The sequence below is a fragment of the Hyla sarda genome, chromosome 9, assembly GCF_029499605.1.
Source record: "Hyla sarda isolate aHylSar1 chromosome 9, aHylSar1.hap1, whole genome shotgun sequence".
Lineage (NCBI taxonomy): Eukaryota > Metazoa > Chordata > Amphibia > Anura > Hylidae > Hyla > Hyla sarda.
The window spans coordinates 37325921-37348456 of NC_079197.1; the positions used below are offsets into that span (position 1 = coordinate 37325921).

At 42.4% G+C, this 22536-nt stretch overlaps 1 protein-coding gene and 1 long non-coding RNA gene across 3 annotated transcripts in view; one reads left to right on the plus strand and one right to left on the minus strand.

The window, feature by feature from the left end:
• Positions 1-22536, plus strand: part of LOC130291219 (uncharacterized) — a 96086-nt gene that overhangs the window by 56896 nt on the left and 16654 nt on the right. The gene's annotated exons all lie outside the window — the stretch shown is intronic.
• TNFSF15 (TNF superfamily member 15) lies at positions 457-20777 on the minus strand. The gene is made up of 4 exons (XM_056539763.1): positions 20517-20777; positions 6342-6363; positions 5277-5321; positions 457-2663 (listed from the first exon to the last, which is right to left on the minus strand). The coding sequence occupies exons 1-4, from the start codon at positions 20769-20771 to the stop codon at positions 2254-2256; spliced, it is 732 nt and encodes a 243-aa protein (XP_056395738.1). The 5' UTR covers positions 20772-20777; the 3' UTR covers positions 457-2253.

A 22536-nucleotide genomic window follows, 5' to 3' on the forward strand; every position in this document is an offset into this window, starting at 1 on the left:
CTTTTTCTTTAAAGTTATGGGAACCCTTTTCATAGTAACATCATGATATGTTGGCCACTTTAAAACAAGTGTTACATCAGTAGTTTAAAGTGTCATTTTAGGAAACTTTTTATAGAGACTAGAGATGAGCGAACTTACAGTAAATTCGATTCGTCACGAACTTCTCGGCTCGGCAGTTGATGTCTTTTCCTGCATAAATTAGTTCAGCTTTCCGGTGCTCCGGTGGGCTGGAAAAAGTGGATACAGTCCTAGGAGACTCTTTCCTAGGAATGTATCCACCTTTTCCAGCCCACCGGAGCACCTGAAGGCTGAACTAATTTACGCAGGAAAATCATCAACTGCCGAGCCGAGAAGTTCGTGACAAATCGAATTTACTGTAAGTTCGCTCATCTCTAATAGAGACATTCCAAAAGTCTTGATGGGGGGGGAGACTCCCACCGATGGATAGAATAAAAGGGGAGTAGGGCTCAGTTGATCACCGTTTCTCCCCACCATCTTCTTGTTAGAGGGAAGGCGGCTTTGTAGAAAATCTATAACATTTTTCAAAAATTACAGTTACACAAGATTAGTAATAACCTTCAAGGGTTTATATTTTGTTACCTATTTGGTGATTTTATATATGTAGAGCCAAAGAGGATTACATAATAGAGCAAATAAGAACTGCTAAGTGCTTTTAATACTAAGTGATATACTTCACTTAGTGTAACTTCTCGGGGCTGTATATGGCCAGCAACCTAATTTCAGAAAAAGATGGGTTCCGTACAACCCCCATTTTTTTTACAGCTGTAATATGGGACCATGCTTGCATTCATATTTAAAAATATTTGGCATACTCTATTGGCTGCATTGTGCATTGCATTCCAGGATACTACGCCATGCAAGTATCATAGAGAGGCGCACAAATGGCTCCCTACTACAAAGTTACATAAGGCAGACTCCATGGATGAGGCCGAAAAAGAGCATCTTATAAGCTTTGGGAACATATACATTTATCCATACAATATGTTTTACAAAATGTTCTATAACTCGTATATCACAAAACTGATACAGTGCAAAAAGTTGTGGTTACATGATATATAAACTTTCACATATGAAAAAAAGTTTAAAAAAATGCTTAACATTTATAAACATTGAAATGTATGTAGACAGGTTACAAACAGTTTTTCAAGGTTAAAGTTGAGAAATGTCCATTGTTTCTATAGCAAACCCTTACTGTTCATATGATATGAGGGTGACTCTTCATGGAAGAGAATTTATGCATTTCTTTGGGCCCAGTGATGATAGCACCACCTGACTCTACTATACTACACTGTATCCATCATTATTGTGTAGTGAAGGATATGTGTTGGGGTTTTATCTGGTATGGTATGTCCACAGGTGTTACATATGCAGTCAAAATTTCCCTTTCTATTTTTTTCTATGGTTTTTTTTCTATCACTCTTGCAGATAAGATAACTTTTATTTAGTGTTTTTTTAGGGGTATTTAATTTGTAAAAATGCGTCCACAAATTGCCAACAAATTACGTCAGCATTTTAAAAATGTGCTCTATGTAAGTCTATGGGAAAGTGGCTGTCTGGTTAACAAAATGGCACGCTATCAAAACTTTTTATGCATCATTACCATGACTGATAAAGGGACCTAAATTGTTTCGAAAGCTACCTATGTGACATAACTTCTTGAATTTTTTTTTTTGTTAGCCATAAAAAAACAAGATTGTTAGAGTGGATGTGCACATATTCTATATACAGTAACAAAAGAGTCTGCTCGATGAATCATCTCTGCTTTCACAATTCTTCAGGCTTCAGAGCATATATTTCCCAACATGGTTCAAAGTCTAAACAGAGCTTGTTTTGACTACATGCATTCTAGGAAGTAGAACCTTTGCCTCGAGCACTGTACAGTAACCTGATATAGGAAACACTGTCCTACTACATTGACTCAACTAAGTTGTTAGGGAATGTATCTGACATGTGTTAGATAGATGAAGGGTTGTAGGTAGCAGAAATGACGTTATAGCAAACATTCACGGTAGTCTGAAAGCCTCAGCTTGGTCTTAATCCATGTGGAAGAAAGATGTATAATTAGCTTTAGTATATCTAAATAACTTTAACATAAAACATAAACAATTGAAATATATTAATGGTGAAATATATTAATGGTGCTCTATAATATACATAGTTATAAATTAATAAACTTTAAAGATAAGGATCCATGAGAGTGTTTCCCACTGTGTTACTCACAACAGTAATCCCTTACACCAAAAAAGCACCAAAAAAGGTTTTATGATCAAAGGAGGTGTCAACTGGAGTGATAGGCTGCATTTTGACCTTCAGCTCATCCCCTTTCTGCAGATGGAGGAGGCCACCCAGATAAATGGGTTGGTAAGTTTTCCGGGCTTTTGTACAAAACGAAATTCCACTAAGAATAATTTCTGGATCTGGATAGTTGGAATTGGAGCGTGTGATGCTCTGTGATATGGACTTTTCATCCGCACACGTACCAGCCTGGGGGCGGAAAGACAACTGACAGTACACAAAGTAATATCCTGCTATAGGAATAATGATGGATTTGTTGGAATACTTCATTCCACCTTGGAGAAATGCCAGACCAAGTTCAGATTCCCAATGCAGATCTTGAGCACTTGAATCTGCTTGCCTAGTGCCTGAAAAGGATACAGCATTTTATGAATAAGTAATGCGTAAAGGAAGTATTAAGTAGTATATAAAAGTATGTATCTTGTATTTAAGTAGTGCATTAAAATGAGGACATAGGTTATATATAATATAAAAAAGACAAAAAGACTTGACCCACATTTATCAAACATACATGTTGTAAGTGGCTCTAAATACTGGCACAAATCATTAATACATATGTTGCACTGCAAATAAATAGTTTTGTAGTAAAATGCACCAAAACAGATGCCAATATAATCATAAATGTTGGTCATCATATCTAAATGACAAGGTTGCAGATTGGTGAATGCCATATTTATAAAGTCTCTTTGACCTTTTTTCTCACATTGTAATTTTTAAGTGAAGACTGACCATTGAATGGTTGTATATTAAAGGGGTTGTCTGGGCTAATATGATTGATGGCCTGTTCTTAGGTAAGGCCATCAATCAATGACACCCCCTATCCTCAGCAATACTTAGTGGAACTGGGCAATAAGCAGTTTGCTTTATTCACATGAGTATTTCATGAACACTGAACAGCTGAGCAGAGCGGGTATTGGATATCGGCACCCTGCTGCTCGGTGATTGATTGCCTATTTTGAGGATAGGCCGTTATATTAGTTCAGAAAACCCCTTTCCGGGCGGAATATTTAGCAATTCCTGAACTGCATGTGTGTGATAAAATAAGGATAATTCAGAATGTGCCTTTTTGACTGTGCCTTTATAACTTTTCCATCTACATTCTTAACACCCAGGAACAATTTTTTTCTTCATAAGTGAAACAGAGGCCTCTTCAAGAGGAACCCAAATAAAACATATCTCAGCATGTGCCATTGGCAAGCAATGGAGATATTACCTGTTGACAGAGAAAGACTCTGCCTGCTCCTACCTAGTTGCATTAGTGGTGTTCATCGCTGAGCTGCAACCATTGAGTACAGCACACGGGAGATAGGAGAAAAGACATAGACCTATAAGGGAACTTTGATTGTTTTTTATTTTATTTATTTTTTATTTTTATTTTTTTTGCCTCATTTGCTATTCTAGACTATTTGTTATTGAGGAGGGAAATAATCATTTCAGTCTGGTATGGCATTCGACACTGCATACTTGTTACAATAGAGAACAAGCAGGGGTCCCTCAAGTTACAATATTAATTGGTTCCAGGATGACCGTTGTATGTTAAAACCATTGTATGTTAAGACAATAACTCTATGGAAACCTGGTATTTGGTTATGAAGCCCCAAAAATTTCACCCAAAAATAGGGAAAAGTGAGGATAAAAAAAAAAAATGTAGATAACTGATAGAAATAAAGTAAATTCTTATATCCTTATATATAAGTAAGAAAGAGCTGCTGGGAGCTGTAAATCTATGTAGAGGACAGGAGCTTCTTCAGTGACATTGGCACTCATCTAGTGTCCAAAGAAGCAGCTAACCCTGACTATACGTAGCATTGTATGTTGAGTCTGGTTTCAGGTTTTAATGATCCAGAAAAGACCATTGTATGCTGAAAATATTGTAACCGTAGGCCATTGTAAGTTGAGGGATCGCTGTATAGAAAATCTGTCCAGATGAAAAGTGGAGCAGTTGCCCATAGCAACCAATCAGACTGTCTCTCCAATTTTTAAAAAGGCCTCTGAAAAAAAAGGATCTGATTGGTTGCTATGGGTAACTGATCAACTTTTTTTTCTGGACAGGTTTAGACAAATCTCCCCCAACTTATCTCACAAAATCTGTTCTGTGTCCTACTAAAACATAAACAACCCTCTCTGTCTGAGTCTGACTCCACAGAAACACAAAAGGGGTGAACTGATTGGCCAAAGAAGAGACTCGTATGAAAAAGGAATCCATTATATCCAAATGCATTTTATTATGCTCAGCAGAAATGTAAGGCAAATATCTGAATGTATTCATTATTAGGTTACGTTCACAAAGGAGCGCATCCGCAGCTTATTTGACGGCGCGGATGCGCTGCCGGCACACACAGAGTTAGGGCAGAGCGAGCGCCCTGCTTCTGCTGCTGCTGTAGCAGTCACGAGCGGACACACAGAGCTATGGAAGCAGCATGGAGCACGCTTTGCCTTTATACTATGTGTGCCGGCAGCATATCCACGGCGTCACATACAATGCGGATGCGCTCCAGTGTGAACGTACCCTTTGATAGTTTTCGGCGTTTTAGTCTTCTGCATCATTTGGATTTCAGTCATTTCATTCTTTGTATTCCTATCGTCCATTCAGATTATCGGATTTGTATGAATATGTTAATACATTTTGTTAGTAGCTATGGATGGATATGACTGTCCAAATAAGTAAAAAAAAATGTTTGTGTTAAATACGTACATTTTAGTAAGAAAATCTATTTGTTACAAAAGGAATTGCACTTGTCTAATATTCCATCTATGTAATCTATATGCATAGATTGTGTCCAGGACTGCAGCTCTGTAGGAAAAGCTGAAGGGACTTAAAATCTGAGATGTCTGACGACAATGATTAATATATTATACAATATTACTGTTTTAACAAAAGGGGACGTGCCTAGGAGCCATAATGCATGAAAAATATGTATTTTTTTTTACAATCTCCCCATAATCAATATAATAAATACCTGTTAGGTGAGCCTTGGGTCTTGTATTGCCGTCCGGACTTATCTCTTAATAAAATAAATAAATAAATGTAATAACTATTAATGCACCGCCATGTGAACTGACAATAAACAGAAACAAGATCATTATTTTATCCTTTTCCTTTATTGTTGCAGTAATTGGCGCAGCGACATTCATACATGTATGGCTAAAGGGCTTTTACCACAAAGATAAATAAGTCTGAACTGAGGCATTATGTGTAATGAAACATATTTCAAATGTAAAAGCATTTCTGCAAATGTCATGTTTGCTTAGGCCAGTACACTATATTAGTAAGATTTATTTTGGGGGAGATATTTAAATAAAACAATTTCTGATACCGGAATCCTCCTTTAGGCCTATTACTGTACCTCACCACAGGTCACTTGGATGGATGGATGTTGCTGTGTCAGGTACTGTAGTGAAGTTGCCTTTATCCAGGGAGCCCCTTTTCTGCTTGTGATCAGTGGGGGTCCTTGGACCCCCATAAATCATATACATATGCTATCAAAATGAAATTACAGAAATCCCATTTAAATGGCCATTGTCATTTGGAAATCTTTTGGTATGTCCTAGCAATATGTCAGAAAGTTTTGATCGACAGGTGGTCTGAGTGTTCAGACCACCGCGATCAGGCGAAAGAGCATTTTCGTGCTCAGCATGTTCTCTAATATTTTCTAAAAATGCTAATATACATGTACAGATATTATACTTTTGGTCTAAGGCCATGTACCCACAACCCCCCCCCCCCACACACACACACAACTGCCCCCCCCCCCACCCTCCTTGCCTTCCACAATGGCCACTCTATGTTGCCCAATAATCCCAGTGGACGCATGGTTTTGGTGGCATACCTTTACCAGCATGTGGACAAGTGGCCTAACTCTCATTGATCATCTATATCTTGAACTGCCTAACTGGTGAGTTAGATTTGTACACTAGGATCGAATCAATCTCCCTAAAACCAAAACTGTCTGGTTTTGCCCATAACAACCAATCACAGCTCAGCTTTCATGTTACCAGAGCTCGTAAAATTTTATGTAACATACCAATACGTTTGTCCACTTGTACCTGCAAGGAAACAGAAAGAATGAGTAAAAAAAAAATGTCAAAAAGAAAATCTTTATTTCAAATTGAACTAAAAATCTATAATTTTTAAAGCTGTACTCTGGAGGGAAAATGTTTTCAAATGGACTGGTGCCAGATAGTTAAACAGATAAGCAAATTATGTCTATATAAAAATCTTAATCCTTCCAGTACTTATCAGCTGCCGTATGCTCCAGAGGAAGTTGTGTAGTTCTTTTCAGTCTGACCACAGTGTCCTCTGCTGACAACTCTGTCAATGTCAGGAACTGTCCAGACCAGGATCAAATCCCCATAGCAAACCTCTCCTGCTCTGGGCAGTTCCTGACATGGACAGATGTGGCATACAGCAGCTGATAAGTGCTGGAAGGCTTAAGATTTTTAAATAAAGGTAATTTACAAATCTGTTGAGACAGAAATGTTCCCTCTGGAATACTACATTAACTGACAAGTTGATCTTGCAAAATAAAAATTGTGAGTGTCCTCCCCTACCAAAAAAAATCTAAGTGATATCTCATGGTCAAGCTGCATTAATAGCTGCTTGTTTTATAAGTAATGCAGTATCAAAAATAACAGCTGTCATGCCCCCTCTCACAGGCTTACATTGAGGGGGCAGAGTGTGACCTCACACGGAGGCGGAGCTGTGATGTCACAATACTCCGGCACCGTGATCGTGATTCATCAGACCCGGAGCGATGTTCGCTTCTGAGGCTGATGATAGGTGATAAGATGTCTTAGGGCCAGAGTACCCCTTTAAAGGAGTTTAGCCACCATAAACACTTATCCCCAGGATAAGGGATATGTGTCTAGTCGGAGGGGGTCTGACTGCTGGGATCTTTCATGATCTTAAAAACATGACTCCCAAAGCTTTCATCTCCATGGAGCGACGGTGTGGATAGTCAACCACCGCTCCACTAATTGTCTATGGGCACTGTACCCTGCAATCCTTGCACACCCATACACATATAACCATAAAGAGAGTGGTGGATGTCGCTCCATTTAGATGGGAGCTTCAGCAGTCCCTTTCTCGGAATCAGACACTAATCCCCTATTCTTTAGTCCATGGTGGCGAAACCCCCTAAAAAAAATGTAATAATTCATGTAATCACTTATACCATTGAATGTATTTATTCACTCACTAACACATCTTGTTCATCCTCCATTCATTCATTCCCATTAATTCCTGCATTTATTTATGTGTCTTTTCATGAATTCATATTGTCTAGTTACATGTTAATTATTCTTATTTTATTGTTGTCCTGTTTGTCCTCCCTTCTTTTAATTTGCAAATTCAGTTTGTCAGTCACCTCTTTACAGAGGGACTTAACGCACCATAATGTACATTTACGTCATGAACACGGCTTTTAAAATATGTTTACTAAATTTTTGTACCTCTAATAAAGAAATAATATATTTTGTAATACTTTATTGTAAGTGGGTTTTTTTGGGGGCGGGGGGGGGGGGGCAGATTGGATTGGGCATATTATGATGTTCTAAGTTGCCTTTTTTATTAAATTTTTTAGTTATAAGTTCCTGGAGACTGTAAATATTTATGATATTTATCTGTCAATGAGATTAAGATTTCTTCGTCATTTGATTCTCAGTCATTTCACCTGCCAAAAACAGCAAATATGCTTTATTGACTTTACAGGATGTACAGGAAGGGTGTGTCTGGCCGCCCTCGGAAAGGTTTTATAAAAAAAAATACCAATAATGAAATAAATATCTACAACAATTTAAAAAACACCAACACATTAGATAAAAAGTACAGCTAATGGTTAATACATGACACATTTGCTTTAAGAGGCTTTTCAAACAAAACATTATTTTGTCCACTTTTTGGGTATGAAGTAGACAGAAGATTTATAGTACTTTCTTTACTCCTACTCCACAAATGTCATAGTATTTTCATAGAGAATTTTACCATTTTAAAAAAAAAAATATGGCACATTTCTTTCCCATGTTATTTATTGTTAGGGCAAGAGTTCTGCCTAAAAGGGGTACTCCGGTAGAAAACATTTTTTTCTTAAATCAACCGGTGCCAAAAAGTTAAACAGATTTGTAAATGACTTCTATTTAAAAATCTTAATCCTTCCAGTACTTGTCAGCTGCTGTATGCTCCACATGAAGTTGTATAGTTCTTTTCTGCCTGACCACAGTGCTCTCTGCTGTTCATGTCAGGAACTGTCCAGAGTAGGAGTAAATTCAAATAGCAAACCTATCCTACTCTGGAAAGTTCCTGATAAAAAGGGATTCTTTTTTTAACCAGCTAAAATGGTGTGATTGGCCGGCAAACAGACATTTGAATGATTCTTTGGCTAATCCCTGGACCTATTACAGGGAAAATTCTCTGTTTGACTGATAATAGGGTACTCACAATAACATAGTCAGATCATGTGACAACTATAAGGCCATGAAGAGAGGGCCCATCCCTGGTTGGTGCAACCCTATCCACTATTGGGTAGTCCAGAACATGTCCAATAACTCCTTTTCCATAGAAACTGTATTGATCCCAAACAAGATGTTGGGAAATCGGCCAAAGGGTCATGAAAAAAATGGCTTGAATGGGAAAACAAAATCCTGGCTGCAATGGGATCTTTGCTACTTAGCCTTCTCTTTGCTATGTATCGCACTGGCTGTTGGACATTTGATAACCCGATAAATGTAATTTATCCTTAGAAAAATAAAACAATTATTTGTTTTATTACCAAATGGTTATCATTCTAGATAAATTGAAAAAAACAAAACAGTCTTGTGAATAAAGATACATGACGTGCCAATAGAGTATTGACTAGATTATGCGGCTGGGAATTATGTTTAGCAAACATTACACACTTCAGGGATTTTCCCGTCATTGTGTTTTATGATGTAGATTTCACATGTCTAAAAATCCACTTCTGATAGAAAACCCTTCTTCTTATTTTCTCTCATACCCATTCAGTTCAAAGGACCATGTGTTACGTTCTATCTTCATGGTGGAATGGTGTCTATTCTTTTATGAGCTTTTTATGAGCTGAGGAAAATAAAGTTACTTATCCAACCATAAAAGTTAATTGTGGTAAAACCCCTTTAAAGTGGCCAGCCTACTTTTGGGACATGTCTTTTGTTTCGCTCATGTCAATAAAAATGGATTATACATAAAGTGCCTGTTACGCCGAGCGCTCCGGGTCCCTGCTCCTCCCCGGAGCGCTCGCGGCGTCCCTCTCTCTGCAGCGCCCCGGTCAGACCCGCTGACCGGGAGCGCTGCACTGACATTGCCGGCGGGGATGTGATTCGCATAGCGGGATGCGCCCGCTCGCAAATCGCATCCCAAGTCACTCACCTGTCCCGGTCCCCGGCTGTCACGTCCTGGCGCGTGCGGCTCTGCTCCTGAGGGCGCGCGCGCGCTAGCTCTTTAAATTTAATGGGCCAGTGCACCAATGATTGGTGCCTGGCCCAATCAGCCTAATTAGCTTCCACCTGCTCCCTGGCTATATTACCTCTCTTCCCCTGCACTTCCTTGCTGGATCTTGTTGCCCTTGCGCCAGTGTAAGCCTTTCCTTGAGTGTTCCTAGCATGTGTTGCAGACCTCCTGCCGTTGCCCCCTTGCTGCCTGCCCTGACCTTCTGCTACGTCCGACCTTGCTCTTGCCTCATCCCTTGTACCATGCCTATCTCAGCAGTCAGAGAGGTTGAGCCGTTGCCGGTGGATACGACCTGGTTGCTACCGCCGCTGCAAGACCGTTCCGCTTTGCGGCGGGCTCTGGTGAAAACCAATAGCAACTTAGAACCGGTCCACCGACACTGTCCACGCCAATCCCTCTCTGACACAGAGGATCCACCTCCAGCCAGCCGAATCGTAACAGTAGATCCGGCCATGGATTCCGCTGAGGTGCCGCTGTCAAGTCTTGCCGACATTTCCACGGTGATCGCCCAGCAATCCCTACTGATCGCCCAACGAGATCACCAGCTGTCGTACTTGACCACCACGATACAGCAACTTCAGTCACAGATACAGTAGCTGCTACAGCAACAACCATCTCCTCCGCCGGCTCCTGCACCTCCTCTGCAGCGAGCGGCCATGGATTCCGCTGAGGTGCCGCTGTCAAGTATTGCCGACATTTCCACGGTGATCACCCAGCAATCCCTACTGATCGCCCAACGAGATCACCAGCTGTCGTACTTGACTACCACGATACAGCAACTTCAGTCACAGATACAGCAGCTGCTACAGCAACAACCATCTCCTCCGCCGGCTCCTGCACCTCCTCCGCAGCGAGCGGCCGCTCCCAACCCCCGCTTGTCCCTGCCGGACAAATTTGATGGGGACTCTATACTCTGCCGTGATCTCCTGTCTGGGAAGGCCCTGCCATGGGCCACACCGCTCGGAGCACCTCTCTCACAGTATCCTTTGCAATCTACCCCTGTGCCTCCCGCCGAGGAGGCTATGCAAGTGGATCGGTCTCGCCTGACCCCTGAAGAGAGGACTCGCCGCAGAGATAAAAATTTACGTCTATACTGCACTGTGCGTTACCGCACAGAACCCCTGCTCATGAGCATTAAACTGCATCTCGAAAAAATTGAACTTTTTGTTTTGCCCAAATGCACCTCTGAAGTCCTCCTTGGTCTGCCATGGCTCCAACGCCACTCTTCTACCCTTGTCTGGACCACCGGGGAGATCAAGAGCTGGGGTGCTTCTTGCCACAGAAAATGCCTCACGTCTGCTCCCAGTCCCGTCAGTCAAACCTCAGTGTCTCCTCCTTTACCTGGTCTCCCCAAGGCCTATCTGGACTATGCTGTGTCTCCTCCTCATAGCCCCCATCCTGTTAACACTCTGCCCCGTGCCAAGCTTCACCCTCTTCCCTCCCCACTCCCACGCCTTCTTGTTTGCCCGCTGTTGATGAGGTTTCCCGGGGCTTCGCCACCGTCTGGAAAAAGACTCAAAAATCCCTCATACTAGCCTCATCCCGGATGAAGAAGCATGCCGACAAAAAAAGAAGAACTCCTCCTGTTTTTGTGTGGCTCTCCGCCAAGTATATCCGCTTCCGTGTCCCCAGTTTTAATCTGGGACCACGTTATCTTGGACCCTTTGAAGTTAAGTGCCTAGAGGAAGCTACTCCTGTCTCCGGGTCCTCAGATGTCTTCCTGATTAAAGAATTCTCAGGTCCCAAAAAGAGGGGGAGACCCAAGGGGGGGGGTACTGTTACACCGAGCGCTCCGGGTCCCTGCTCCTCCCCGGAGCGCTCGCGGCATCCCTCTCTCTGCAGCGCCCCGGTCAGACCCGCTGACCGGGAGCACTGCACTGACATTGGCGGTGGGGATGCGATTCGCATAGCGGGACGCGCCCGCTCGCGAATTGCATCCCAAGTCACTCACCTGTCCCGGTCCCCGGCTGTCACGTCCTGGCGCGCGCGGCTCCGCTCCTTAGGGCGCGCGCGCGCCAGCTCTTTAGATTTAAAGAGCCAGTGCACCAATGATTGGTGCCTGGCCCAATCAGCCTAATTAGCTTCCACCTGCTCCCTGGCTATATTACCTCTCTTCCCCTGCACTTCCTTGCCGGATCTTGTTACCCTTGTGCCAGTGTAAGCCTTTCCTTGAGTGTTCCTAGCCTGTGTTCCAGACCTCCTGCCGTTGCCCCTGACTACGATCCTTGCTGCCTGCCCTGACCTTCTGCTACGTCCGACCTTGCTCTTGCCTTATCCCTTGTACCATGCCTATCTCAGCAGTCAGAGAGGTTGAGCCGTTGCCGGTGGATACGACCTGGTTGCTACCGCCGCTGCAAGACCATTCCGCTTTGCGGCGGGCTTTGGCGAAAACCAGTAGCAACTTAGAACCGGTACACCGACACGGTCCACGCCAATCCCTCTCTAACACATCCACCTCCAGCCAGCCGAATCGTAACAGTGCCCAGTCTAGGCATGCAGCAAAATGATTTCCTACAGCCAATCGGCAATCGTAATTTAAAGGGGTACATTTTGTTCAGAACACTCGGAGCCGGAGGCCGTGATCATGACATCACAGCAACGCCCCTTGTGACATCACAGCCACGCCCCCTCCATTCATGTCTATGGGAGGGGGCGTGTTGGCCGACACGCCCCCTCTCATAGACATGAATGGAGGGGGCATGGTGTCACAAGGGGTGTTGCCGTGATGTCACAACCACTGTCGAAGGAACCCGGCATTTGTTTAGGACACCGGGTGCTGCGGGAGATCGTGAAGGCTGCAGCAGCGGGACCCCCGTGATCAGACATCTTATCCCCTATCCTTTGGCTAGGGGATAAGATGTCTATCAGTGGACTACCCCTTTAAGCTCCACTATTTATACTAGTCTTAGAAGACCCGAAATCCCTAAAATAACACTTTTTTTCAACTAAGCGAAAAAAGTTAAAATGTTTAGCACCAGTACCATTCTCTGCAAGACATTTGTGTCAGTCTTTAGTATTTCTGCCTCCCAATATTTTAGAAGATATACTTTGAGCTTCATCTACTATAAGATAACAGACAGTCACAAATGAAAGTTCCTGCGTAAACACACTGAATCATGCTTGTTCAATGACTGACGAAACACAGGAAGTACAGTAAACAGGAGAAGCCTTCGGCAGCGGATCTAGTAGTAGTGACGAAATCTCATGGACTTTGTCCAAACCATATCATCCATCTGTGTACTTATAAAAACACTTCTAAGAGTTCTTGCTTTATTGAAATACAGTGATCCCTCAATTTACAATGGCCTCAACATACAATAGTTTCAACATACAATGGTCTTTTCTGGACCATTGTAAGTTGAAACCAGACTCAACATACAATGTATGGACAGTCTAGATCTGTGAAATGTGTCAGTTGCTGAAAGAACTGACCAATCAGAATAGACATTCACTGGTAAAACACCTGTATTACTGAAGCGTATGCACTGACTGATGTCTGGTAGCGCCCCCTACAGTACAGGGAGGTATTACATGTCCTTTACTCTTTACCTGTACCAGGGTTACCTGCTCCTTTGGACACCAGATGAGGGCGACACCATGTTACTTTTTTAGGACACTGTGTACTGTACAGGACCCCGAAGAAGCTCCTGTCCTCTACATAGACCAGTGTTTCTCAAGCAAGGTGCCCACAGCTGTTGCAAAACTACAACTCCCAGCATGCTGGGAGTTGTAGTTTTGCAACAACTGGAGGCACCCTACTTGGGAAACACTGACATAGACAGTGATTACAGGTCCCAGCAGATCTTTCTTACTTTTATATGTAAGGATTTGCTTTATCTGTATTAGTTATCCACTTATTTTTCTTTAATTCTCACTCTTTCCTATTTTTGGATGACATTATGGGCCTTTAAAACCAATTACCAGGTTTCCATAGAGTTATGGTCTCAACATACAATGGTTTCAACATACAATGGTCGTCCTGGAACCAATTAATATTGTAACTTGAGGGACCACTGTACTTAGCATAAACTATAAGGTAATGGCTTAGACAACAATTCCGTGACATTTCAAAATATATAGCTCATAGGGATTTCATTTCTCTATGGTTGTCTAAATCTGGCAATAAACATACAGTAAGATAAGTTAACAGATATCTCTCAGCTATTTACATGTACACTTAGCTTAGCCAAGATGCATGTGTTTTAATGGGGAAAAAAGCACTAATCCAATGTTGAAAGAATCAAGCAGTCTAAATGAAACATGGCCAAGCCTTCTCTCCCTTGACATTTGCCATTAGAGCAAAGTTGAGAGTCACCCCTAAACATTAGATGGTTGGTCGAATGGTCGGTCCCCCTTGAATTGGTAGATCCGGCTTATCTAATTTGTATGGCCTTAGCCTTAGGGAAAAAGAGTAGAAAAAAGGACAGTGCCTTGTAGAATTCTGTGAGTGTATGTCTGTTAGCCCATGTCTGCGAGACCCCCAGTAATAGAAACATAGAATGTTTCGGCAGATAAGAACCATTTGGCCCATCTAGTCTGCCCAATAATCGGAATACTATGAATAGTCCCTGGTCCTATCTTATATGAAGGATAGCCTTATTCCTATTTCTATCTTATATGAAGGATAGCCTTATGCTTATCCCATGCATGCTCAAACTCCTTCACTGCAGCGACCACTTCTGCAGCAAGGATATTCCATGCATCCACTACTCTCTCAGTAAAGTAATACTTCCTGATATTACTGCAGAAACCTTTACCCCTCTGATATAAAAACTATGTCCTCATGTGGTAGTTTTTCTTCTTTTAAATATGTTCTCCTCCTTTACCGTGTTTATTCCCTTTATGTATTTAAAAGTCTCTGTCATATCCCCTCTGTCTCTTCTTTCTTTTAGAAGTTGGTCTCTCAGCGTTTATGACATTTGTGGTCACGCGTATCACCCCAATCCATTTGATAGGAGGGGATTGATGAACTGCAAGCTGTCAGTAACTCTCCCGTTATCCCAAATGGGGAACCTGTCTTTCCACAATAGAAAGCAGAGATTAAAAAGAAACAGTGCCGGAAGTGGTGCTGCTCTTGCATAAATTCTCAGATAATGGCAGGTTAAAAAGTATCAATAGTTTATTGACACCTATAAAATAATAAAACACTAATGACGCGTTCTGGGAGATTAGTTGCATCCTGCAACGTGAAAAAGGGATCAAAATCTCCCAAAATGCTTAATTGTTGTTTTTATTGTTTTATACCTGCCAATAAACTATTGATACTTCTTAACCTAATGTTTCCTGAGGATTTATGCACAAGCTGCGCCCTTTCTGGTACCTGTTTTTTTCTCTTTCTTTCTATTAGCCTTAAAATCATGTTGTTGCAGGTGTCTTATGCACAAGGTATTGCCATGTACAAGGACCTTCTGAAAAAGGGTCCTGCTGCCTGCTCTCTGCTCCCGGCAGCTAATCCTGTACCCATCTTTTTTTTTTTTTTTTTTTTTTTGGGCGTTTTCACATAAATGCATACATGTGAGCATGCACCTGATTTGTGGTCTATGCACCAATCTTTGTGCCAGGATAAACAATAAAGGGGCCATAACATCATAATCCTTTCATTCTGATGATCCTAATATTCTGGTTATTGGTCTATAATGACCTAATGGATACACTGCAATGTTTTATAAAGTCTTCTTAATGTCTCCCTGTAGCTCAAAAACATTTAAACCAAGAGATAGACTTTAAAGAGTAGCTTACACCATCCATTTTTTTTTCTGTCCCTGCCTATTGCCCATCTATCCCTAGCCCCCTCCCTGCCTTAAATTTTTTTTTTACTATCTTAGAATTGGCTTTTTGTCTACCTGGTAGTGTGCTCACTTACCAGGCAGACTTCCCCAGTAGGCACAATGTCACTGATGCCTGCTGGGGGCCAACTTCCACCCTCAGCTCATCTATACACCCTTAGCTTATTTATACAGGCCATGATTGTTTTCCTAAACAGTGTACCTCCAGCTGTTTCACCACTATAACTTCCAACTTGCCCTGAAATCTATTGGCTGTCAGGGCATTCTGGGATTTGTAGTGGTGAAACAACTGGACCCAGTCTATCTTTGTTACGGCCGTGGCGCAACCCGCTCCCCCCAGAAACAACTCCCTATAAGGGCTCAGATCAGACATACCCAAGTACAAGGAACATGCGTCCTGAGGAAGCAGCAACGCAGCACTGAGATTCAGTGCGTGTTGCCGCGCGTATATGTCGGGAGGCAGGGCCGGTGTGCGAGGCCAGGCAGCCAATGTGCGCAGCCCCGGCATTCACAGCGCTTGCTCCCACCTGTCTGATTGACAGGCAGGGAGTGAGTGCAGGCTGACTGAATTCGGACTGATGCCTGGCCGGGATCGGTCTGAATTCAGCTGTGATGTCACAGCAGGATGCAGCCGGCCACTAGAAGGGAGACCCCTAGTTGCCAGATTTTAAAAGCAGAATACAATATTTAACCACCAAAAAAACTGCAGTATATTAGAAATATGTTGTAGTACATAAGTACTGCAACATATCAAAAAAAAAAAAAAAAAAGTTCATGACAGTGCCCATTTAAAGGGAATATGTCAGCAGACTCCTGATGCTCTTACACCAAGCAGCATGACACAGAGTTGGGGGCCCTCGTTAAAGAGTTAAGTTATACTGTGAAAGTTTTCAGTTTAATGGAAGAGATTTTTCTCATGTGATTCATATTTGATGTATGGTGTTGTCAATATTGTCATTTTCAACTCCTATTCATCTTATTGGTTAATAAAGACTGATTGCAAAAAAACTGAGTATCCAGTGAATCACATTTTAAAAGAGAAGGAGAGTGATCACATTTTTCCCTTTCGAAACGTTGCACATGCTTACAATGCAAAACACTTTAGGTTATTTTAGGTCATGAGTGGATAGTACAGTCAGCAAACTACAATGCTTTGCACTGTGTCTATATGAAACACAGCCATTTCTATAAAGCTTGATAAACTCCCTAAATGTAAATGATCAATACCCCCCGACATAAGCATTTCCATTGATATCAGTCATCACATAGTATACTCCCCTTCACTATAACAAGGTGTGGTTATACCAGCTGCTCAAGCATAAGGTCGGGTCCGCACAGTTGGCTATACATCAGCATTAGGTTAAAACAAGTGAAACAACAGCCAGTCCATTCAGGGGCCAGGAACGTTGTCAGCTGGTTACTACTTTTCAGCCTCTTCCCATTCGTATACATATATTTTGCTGGACCCAATAGTGTGGTCTGCTGTGCTAGTAAGTACAGCAAAATCAATGTGCAGGAATAGGTAATAGCCCAAATGTAGTCACCAACTAACAACATTCAGGTCCTTAAAGTGAATGAACCCACTGCGGTATGCCACAGTATACCTTAACATTTCTTGTTTGACGAGACACCAAAACACAGGAATTATCCCTTTAAAGGGGTAGTCCACTGCTCAGCGTTTGGAACAAACTGTCCCGAACGTTGGAGTTGGGAGCTCGGGATGTCATAACCCCGCCCCCTCAATGCAAGTGAATGAACCCACTGCAGTGTGCCACAGTATACCTTAACATTTCTTGTTTGATGAGACACCAAAACACTGGAACTATCCCTTTAAAGGGGTAGTCCGCTGCTCAGCATTTGGAACAAACTGTCCTGAACGTTAGAGCCGGGAGATCGTGACTTCATAGCCCTGCCCCCTCATTATGCCACGCCCACCCCCTCAATGCAAGTCTATGGGAGGGGGCTTGACCCTTTAAGGATATGTACATTTTTTCACAGAATTTCCATTACTTCTCCATGCAATTACCATGGCACACAAGTAATTTAAAGCAGATTCCTAGCAAATTTCCCCTTGAAAATCCTGCCTGGAGTCAAAGCCCCATTGATGTCAATGGAAGGTCATAGAATAGGACATGCTCATTCTTGAAGTAGGAAATACTCCTTGTCAGGACCTCCCCTTGACATAAATATGGCTTTATATTACAGATAGAATTTCCACAGGGAAATTCTGCTTAGAATCTGCTGTGTGCCATGGTTTTTGCATGGAGAAGTAGAGGAAATTCTGCTGTGTGAACATAGACTAAACTTTCTAAGTAAGTTACAATTGTCATATAAAGAGGGAAATGACATCTATAGTCTATTGTTCAATGAATGTTTCAATAATACCCTAAATTATTTCTAAACAATTGTTACATTGCATATTGTTGGCATGTCCACAGTAGCAGCAGTAGTGTGCAACTACAACACCACAAAACCCCCATCAAAAGTTACAATTGTCATATAAAGAGGGAAATAACATCTATAGTCTATTGTTCAATGAATGTTTCCCTAATGCCCTAAATTATTTCTAAACAATTGTTACATTGCATATTGTTGGCATGTCCACAGTAGCAGGAGTAGTGTGCAACTACAACACCACAAAACCCCCATCAAAATTTGTGCTTTTTGCTACTGTATAACAGGCTCTAAAAAACATATAAGGTTAATGGGACTCCTAAAAATCTTAAATGGGCACTGTCACCAACCTTTTTTTTTTATATGTTGTAGTACTTATGCACTACAACATATCTCTAATATCTCTAATATATTCATAAATTTTTTTTCTTCATTAAAATAGTTTATTTTACATTTGAAAACCGGCCACTAGGGGTCTCCCTCTGTGTGGTCGGCTGCAGCCTGGTGGGATGTCACGCTTTAATTCGGACTGATGCCAGCCAGGCAATTGGTCCTAATTCATTCAGCCTGCGCTCGCTCCCTTCCTGTCAATCAGACAGGCAGGAGCGATCGCTCAGCCCGCATTGGCTCCCTGGCCTCACATGCCGGTAATGGCCATAACAGTTATTGTTTTCAACAGGGGGGGGGGGGGGGGTGGCTGTGCTCTTCCCTTTGCAGGCAGCAGCTGATCGGGAAGAAGCTTGTGAGAGTTGCTGTGTGTGGACGGGGAATATGCGCCCTGTGGCAGTGTCTGTGTGACTCGGCGCCAGCCTGCTTGCTCCTGACCTATGCCTGCGGCTGTACGGGCTGAACTCAGCACTGGAAACCCTTTTATCAGGTCAGTGTGTATGGTGCACTGCCCTGCAGAGGTAGTGCAACCTGTAACCTCCACTCTAGCAGGACTACAAGTCCCAGCATGGACCACCGGTTGTGTTTACCTTGTATTTATGCAAAGTACAATTGGTGATGCAAAAAACAAGCCCTCATATGAGTCTGTGAATGGAAATATAAGAGAGTTATGACAAAGGCTGTCCGGGCATGCTGGGAGTAGTAGTTTCACAACAGCTGGAGGCACCCTGGAAGAAAAACACTGAGCTAAGCATAAAAGGCCACCAGAAGGAAAAAAAAAAAAAAAAAACTTCTGCTTACCTTCTCCCGGTCCCTGCAGATGCCATTCCCCTCTGTGCGCTCTGGTCTCTGCTCTCTTCACTATTCATCTTGTAGGACCTTTCCCTTTTCAGCCAATCACAGGCCGCAGTGGTGTCAAGCCAGTGATTGGCTGAAGGGGAAAGGACTTGTTCGGCAGCAAATACACTAGGTTTGAAATCTGCCCGGCAAACCTAGTGTGTGTTGCTGCTGAACAAGACAAGGTGACAAGGGGGGATGAATGTGACGGGGGGGGGGGGGGAGAGAGAATGTGACAAAGGGGGGAGGGGAATGTGATAAGGGGGGGAGGGGAATGTGATAAGGGGGGGGAATGTGACATGGAGGCAGGAAGAATGTGACAAAGGGGGGAATGTGACAGAGGGGAATGTGACAAGGGGGAAGAATGTGACAAGGGGGGGATGTGACAGGGGTGGAGGGAAATGTGACATGGAGGGGGGGGGAATGTGACAAGGGGGGAAGAATGTGACAAGGGGGAGGAAAATGTGACAAGGGAGGGGGGAGAATGTGACAAGGGGGGATTTGATAAGAGGAAGGAGAATGTGATAAGGGGGGGGGAATGTGACAAGGGAGGGGGAATGTGACGGGGGGAGATGTGAAATTTCAATGCAAAAAATTGTACCACTTTTGGTACAAGTTTCCACACATAATCATACCGCCAGGGAGGTTAAGGGGTTAATGAGTTAAAATGGATAATTTTTCAAATTTAGTATTTCCATAAGTAAAAGTTGTCAAAAAACAAAAAACAAAACCCATACGTGTGAACACCTCATGATTCTTCTAAAAAAAAAAAATAATAATTGTAATAGTCATGTAGTTCATTGACCTAATATTTCCAATGTATTTCAGCACCAAAAGTCAACGTGTTACCAAGACATTATACATCTAGATACGCTCCATAAAAATAGAATTTATCCTGAAAAAAAGATGCTGCTAACACGTGCCCTATTTTAAAATATTGCTTCCTCTCCCTTCTACCGGCAAAAAGATTTTTGTCATTGGAAAAGGGGTGGGGTTAGAACATTACACATCCGTAAGTGATGTAAAGTTACAACTTCACCTCAGGCAGCCGACCTCCCTAACTGTTTGGGTGGCAGAATTCCGGCAGATGTACGCTCCATCTCTGCGCTTTCCAGGTTTTTACCCCAGGACATGTCAAACAATAAGGAGGTTTCTAGTGCACCACATTGACAGACTAGATGTTACATAATCCTTCCCGATAAATGCATATATCAGTGTTGTACAAATATTTGTACAAACCAACAGTGTTAAGCAATGCACCAATCCGTGCTAGTACATATGCTCTATTACTTCGTGGAGGTGTAAACCTTCAATTCATCACCATTATAAGTTACCTTATCTTTCTTGTCAGGAAAACCACTTCGTAATAGGCAAATCGTACAGAGTGTCAATGCGGAGAGGAGAATGAAGCAGAATGCCACAGCCCAACTCAGCCTCCTAATACTCTTCTCCTGGGCATGGATGGAGCCTGAGTTGGAAGCCCCATGGTTCTTCTCCTTCTGTAGAATTTCTATGCTTGTTTCCATATCTTTACTAAACTTCTCTCCTCCAAGCTTAAGTTTCAGACTGAGAAAGGCCCCTGAGGTCATGTTCTCGTGAAGGTGTCAGAGCCCTAAATACAGGCAGCAGCTCCCCCCCCCCCCCCCTTTCCAAGTGTCCAGTGATCCCCTCCCATCCAGTAGGGAGTGTGCTGCCTACTGTCGATACTTGTCCTCACTATGCACAAGCTCAAGTTCATTGCAACGTCTCAGGAAAGTCCCTGTAGTACAGTAGGTGGTGTTAGGGTAATGAACTTGTGTGGGTTGGTCACAGTGAAAATAGGAGTGGAGCAAGTACACAAGGGATTTAGAACTGAGAGCGAAACAGCCAGAGGGAAATAGCACAAAGTTAATTGCTCAATTTAACTTTAGGGATTTTTGTTGTTAATCATTTTTTTTAGCCTACACACGAGATCAGATGTGCAAACGTATCAAACATTGATCTCAATGACATTTAGTAAGTGCTGTCAAATCTGACAACGCAAACAAAACATGTTGTATTGTACCAATTGTTGCACAGTATCTTATCACATCATAAACAACAGTCGTCTCTTTTTTGTAATACTAAAATAAGAAACAGACCTTTAACTCTTTACTGACACTTTGAGGACACAGCTAATTTTTATTTTGTATTTTGTTTATTTTCCTCCTTGCCTTTTAAAATCAATAACTCTTTCAATTTTCCACCTACAGGGCCATTTAATGGCTTGTTTTATGCGGGACCAATTTGCACTTTGTACTAACTAATTTTTATAGTTCATTTCTGTTCCTGCTTTTTAAAAATTGTAACTTTTTATTAAAAAACAATTGTATGCTTAAAATTGTCCTCTTCTGACCCCTATAAATCTTATTTTTCCATATATGGAGCTGTATGAGATATCATTTTTTTATGCAGTGATCTGTATTTTATAAGTTTTTTAATGGAACTTTTTCTATTGTTTTTATTCTGGTATAATAAGTGACCAAAAATCACCAATTCTGGACTTTGTCATTTTTTTATGTTTATGTCTTTTACAGTGTGGTTTCATAAACATTTTAAAATGCTAAGTATAGTGGTCCCTAAACATGATAATTGGTTCTAGGAGGACCATTGTATGATGAAACCATCATATGTTTAGTACATATGTCTATGGAAAACTGGTAATTGGTTCTGGGGTAACAATTGTATGTTGAGTGTAGGGGAGTGTTTAACAAACCTGTGTGCCTCCAGCTGTTGCAAAATCACAACTCCCAGCATGCCCGGACAGCCATTGACTGTCTAAGCATGCTGTGAGTTGTAGTTTTGCAACTGCTGGAGGCACACTGGTTGGGAAACATGAACAATGGGGTGTATTTTATTTAATGTATTTAGTGTGTGCATTTTACTTACCGTATTGTCGCGCACACTCAGGGGGGTATAGCCAGTACTCCAATAGGGGGCCCGAGCTCGCAGGAGGCCTGGGCCCCAGCTGCACTCCCCTGCAGCAGCCTGCAGCCCCACCACAGAAGCAGGAGACTGCTATTTAAAGAGGTCTCCTACTCCCAGGGGCGGACAGAGGGTGCTCACCGCTGCCAGAGACATTTTTACTTTAAATCTGCGGCATGCAGGCCCTGTAATATCAGCGCAGGGGCCGCTCAGAGGAGACTAGGACGACAGGAGAGGAGAGCAGAGAAGGACGCCCCTCCTCTCCCCTCACACTATTGGTGGAGCTGTGTTTCCTACTAACCTGACACCCTATGGCTACTGAGATGAGAAAGACTTCCCATGCTCACAGCTGGGTTCTGCCCATCAAACTAAGTAACTTTCTGGGGAGGGGGTTGCAATTTGGGGATTAGT

Excerpts from the sequence above, each read along its gene's own strand:
- TNFSF15 (XM_056539763.1), bottom strand. The coding sequence starts at position 20,771 with ATGACCTCAGGGGCCTTTCTCAGTCTGAAACTTAAGCTTGGAGGAGAG. Across the intron at positions 6,364-20,516 it reads TTCCTGACAAGAAAGATAAG|GTACAAGTGGACAAACGTAT; the intron begins GTAACTTATAAT and ends GTTTCCTTGCAG. Across the intron at positions 2,664-5,276 it reads ACCCAAGGCTCACCTAACAG|GCACTAGGCAAGCAGATTCA; the intron begins GTATTTATTATA and ends TATCCTTTTCAG.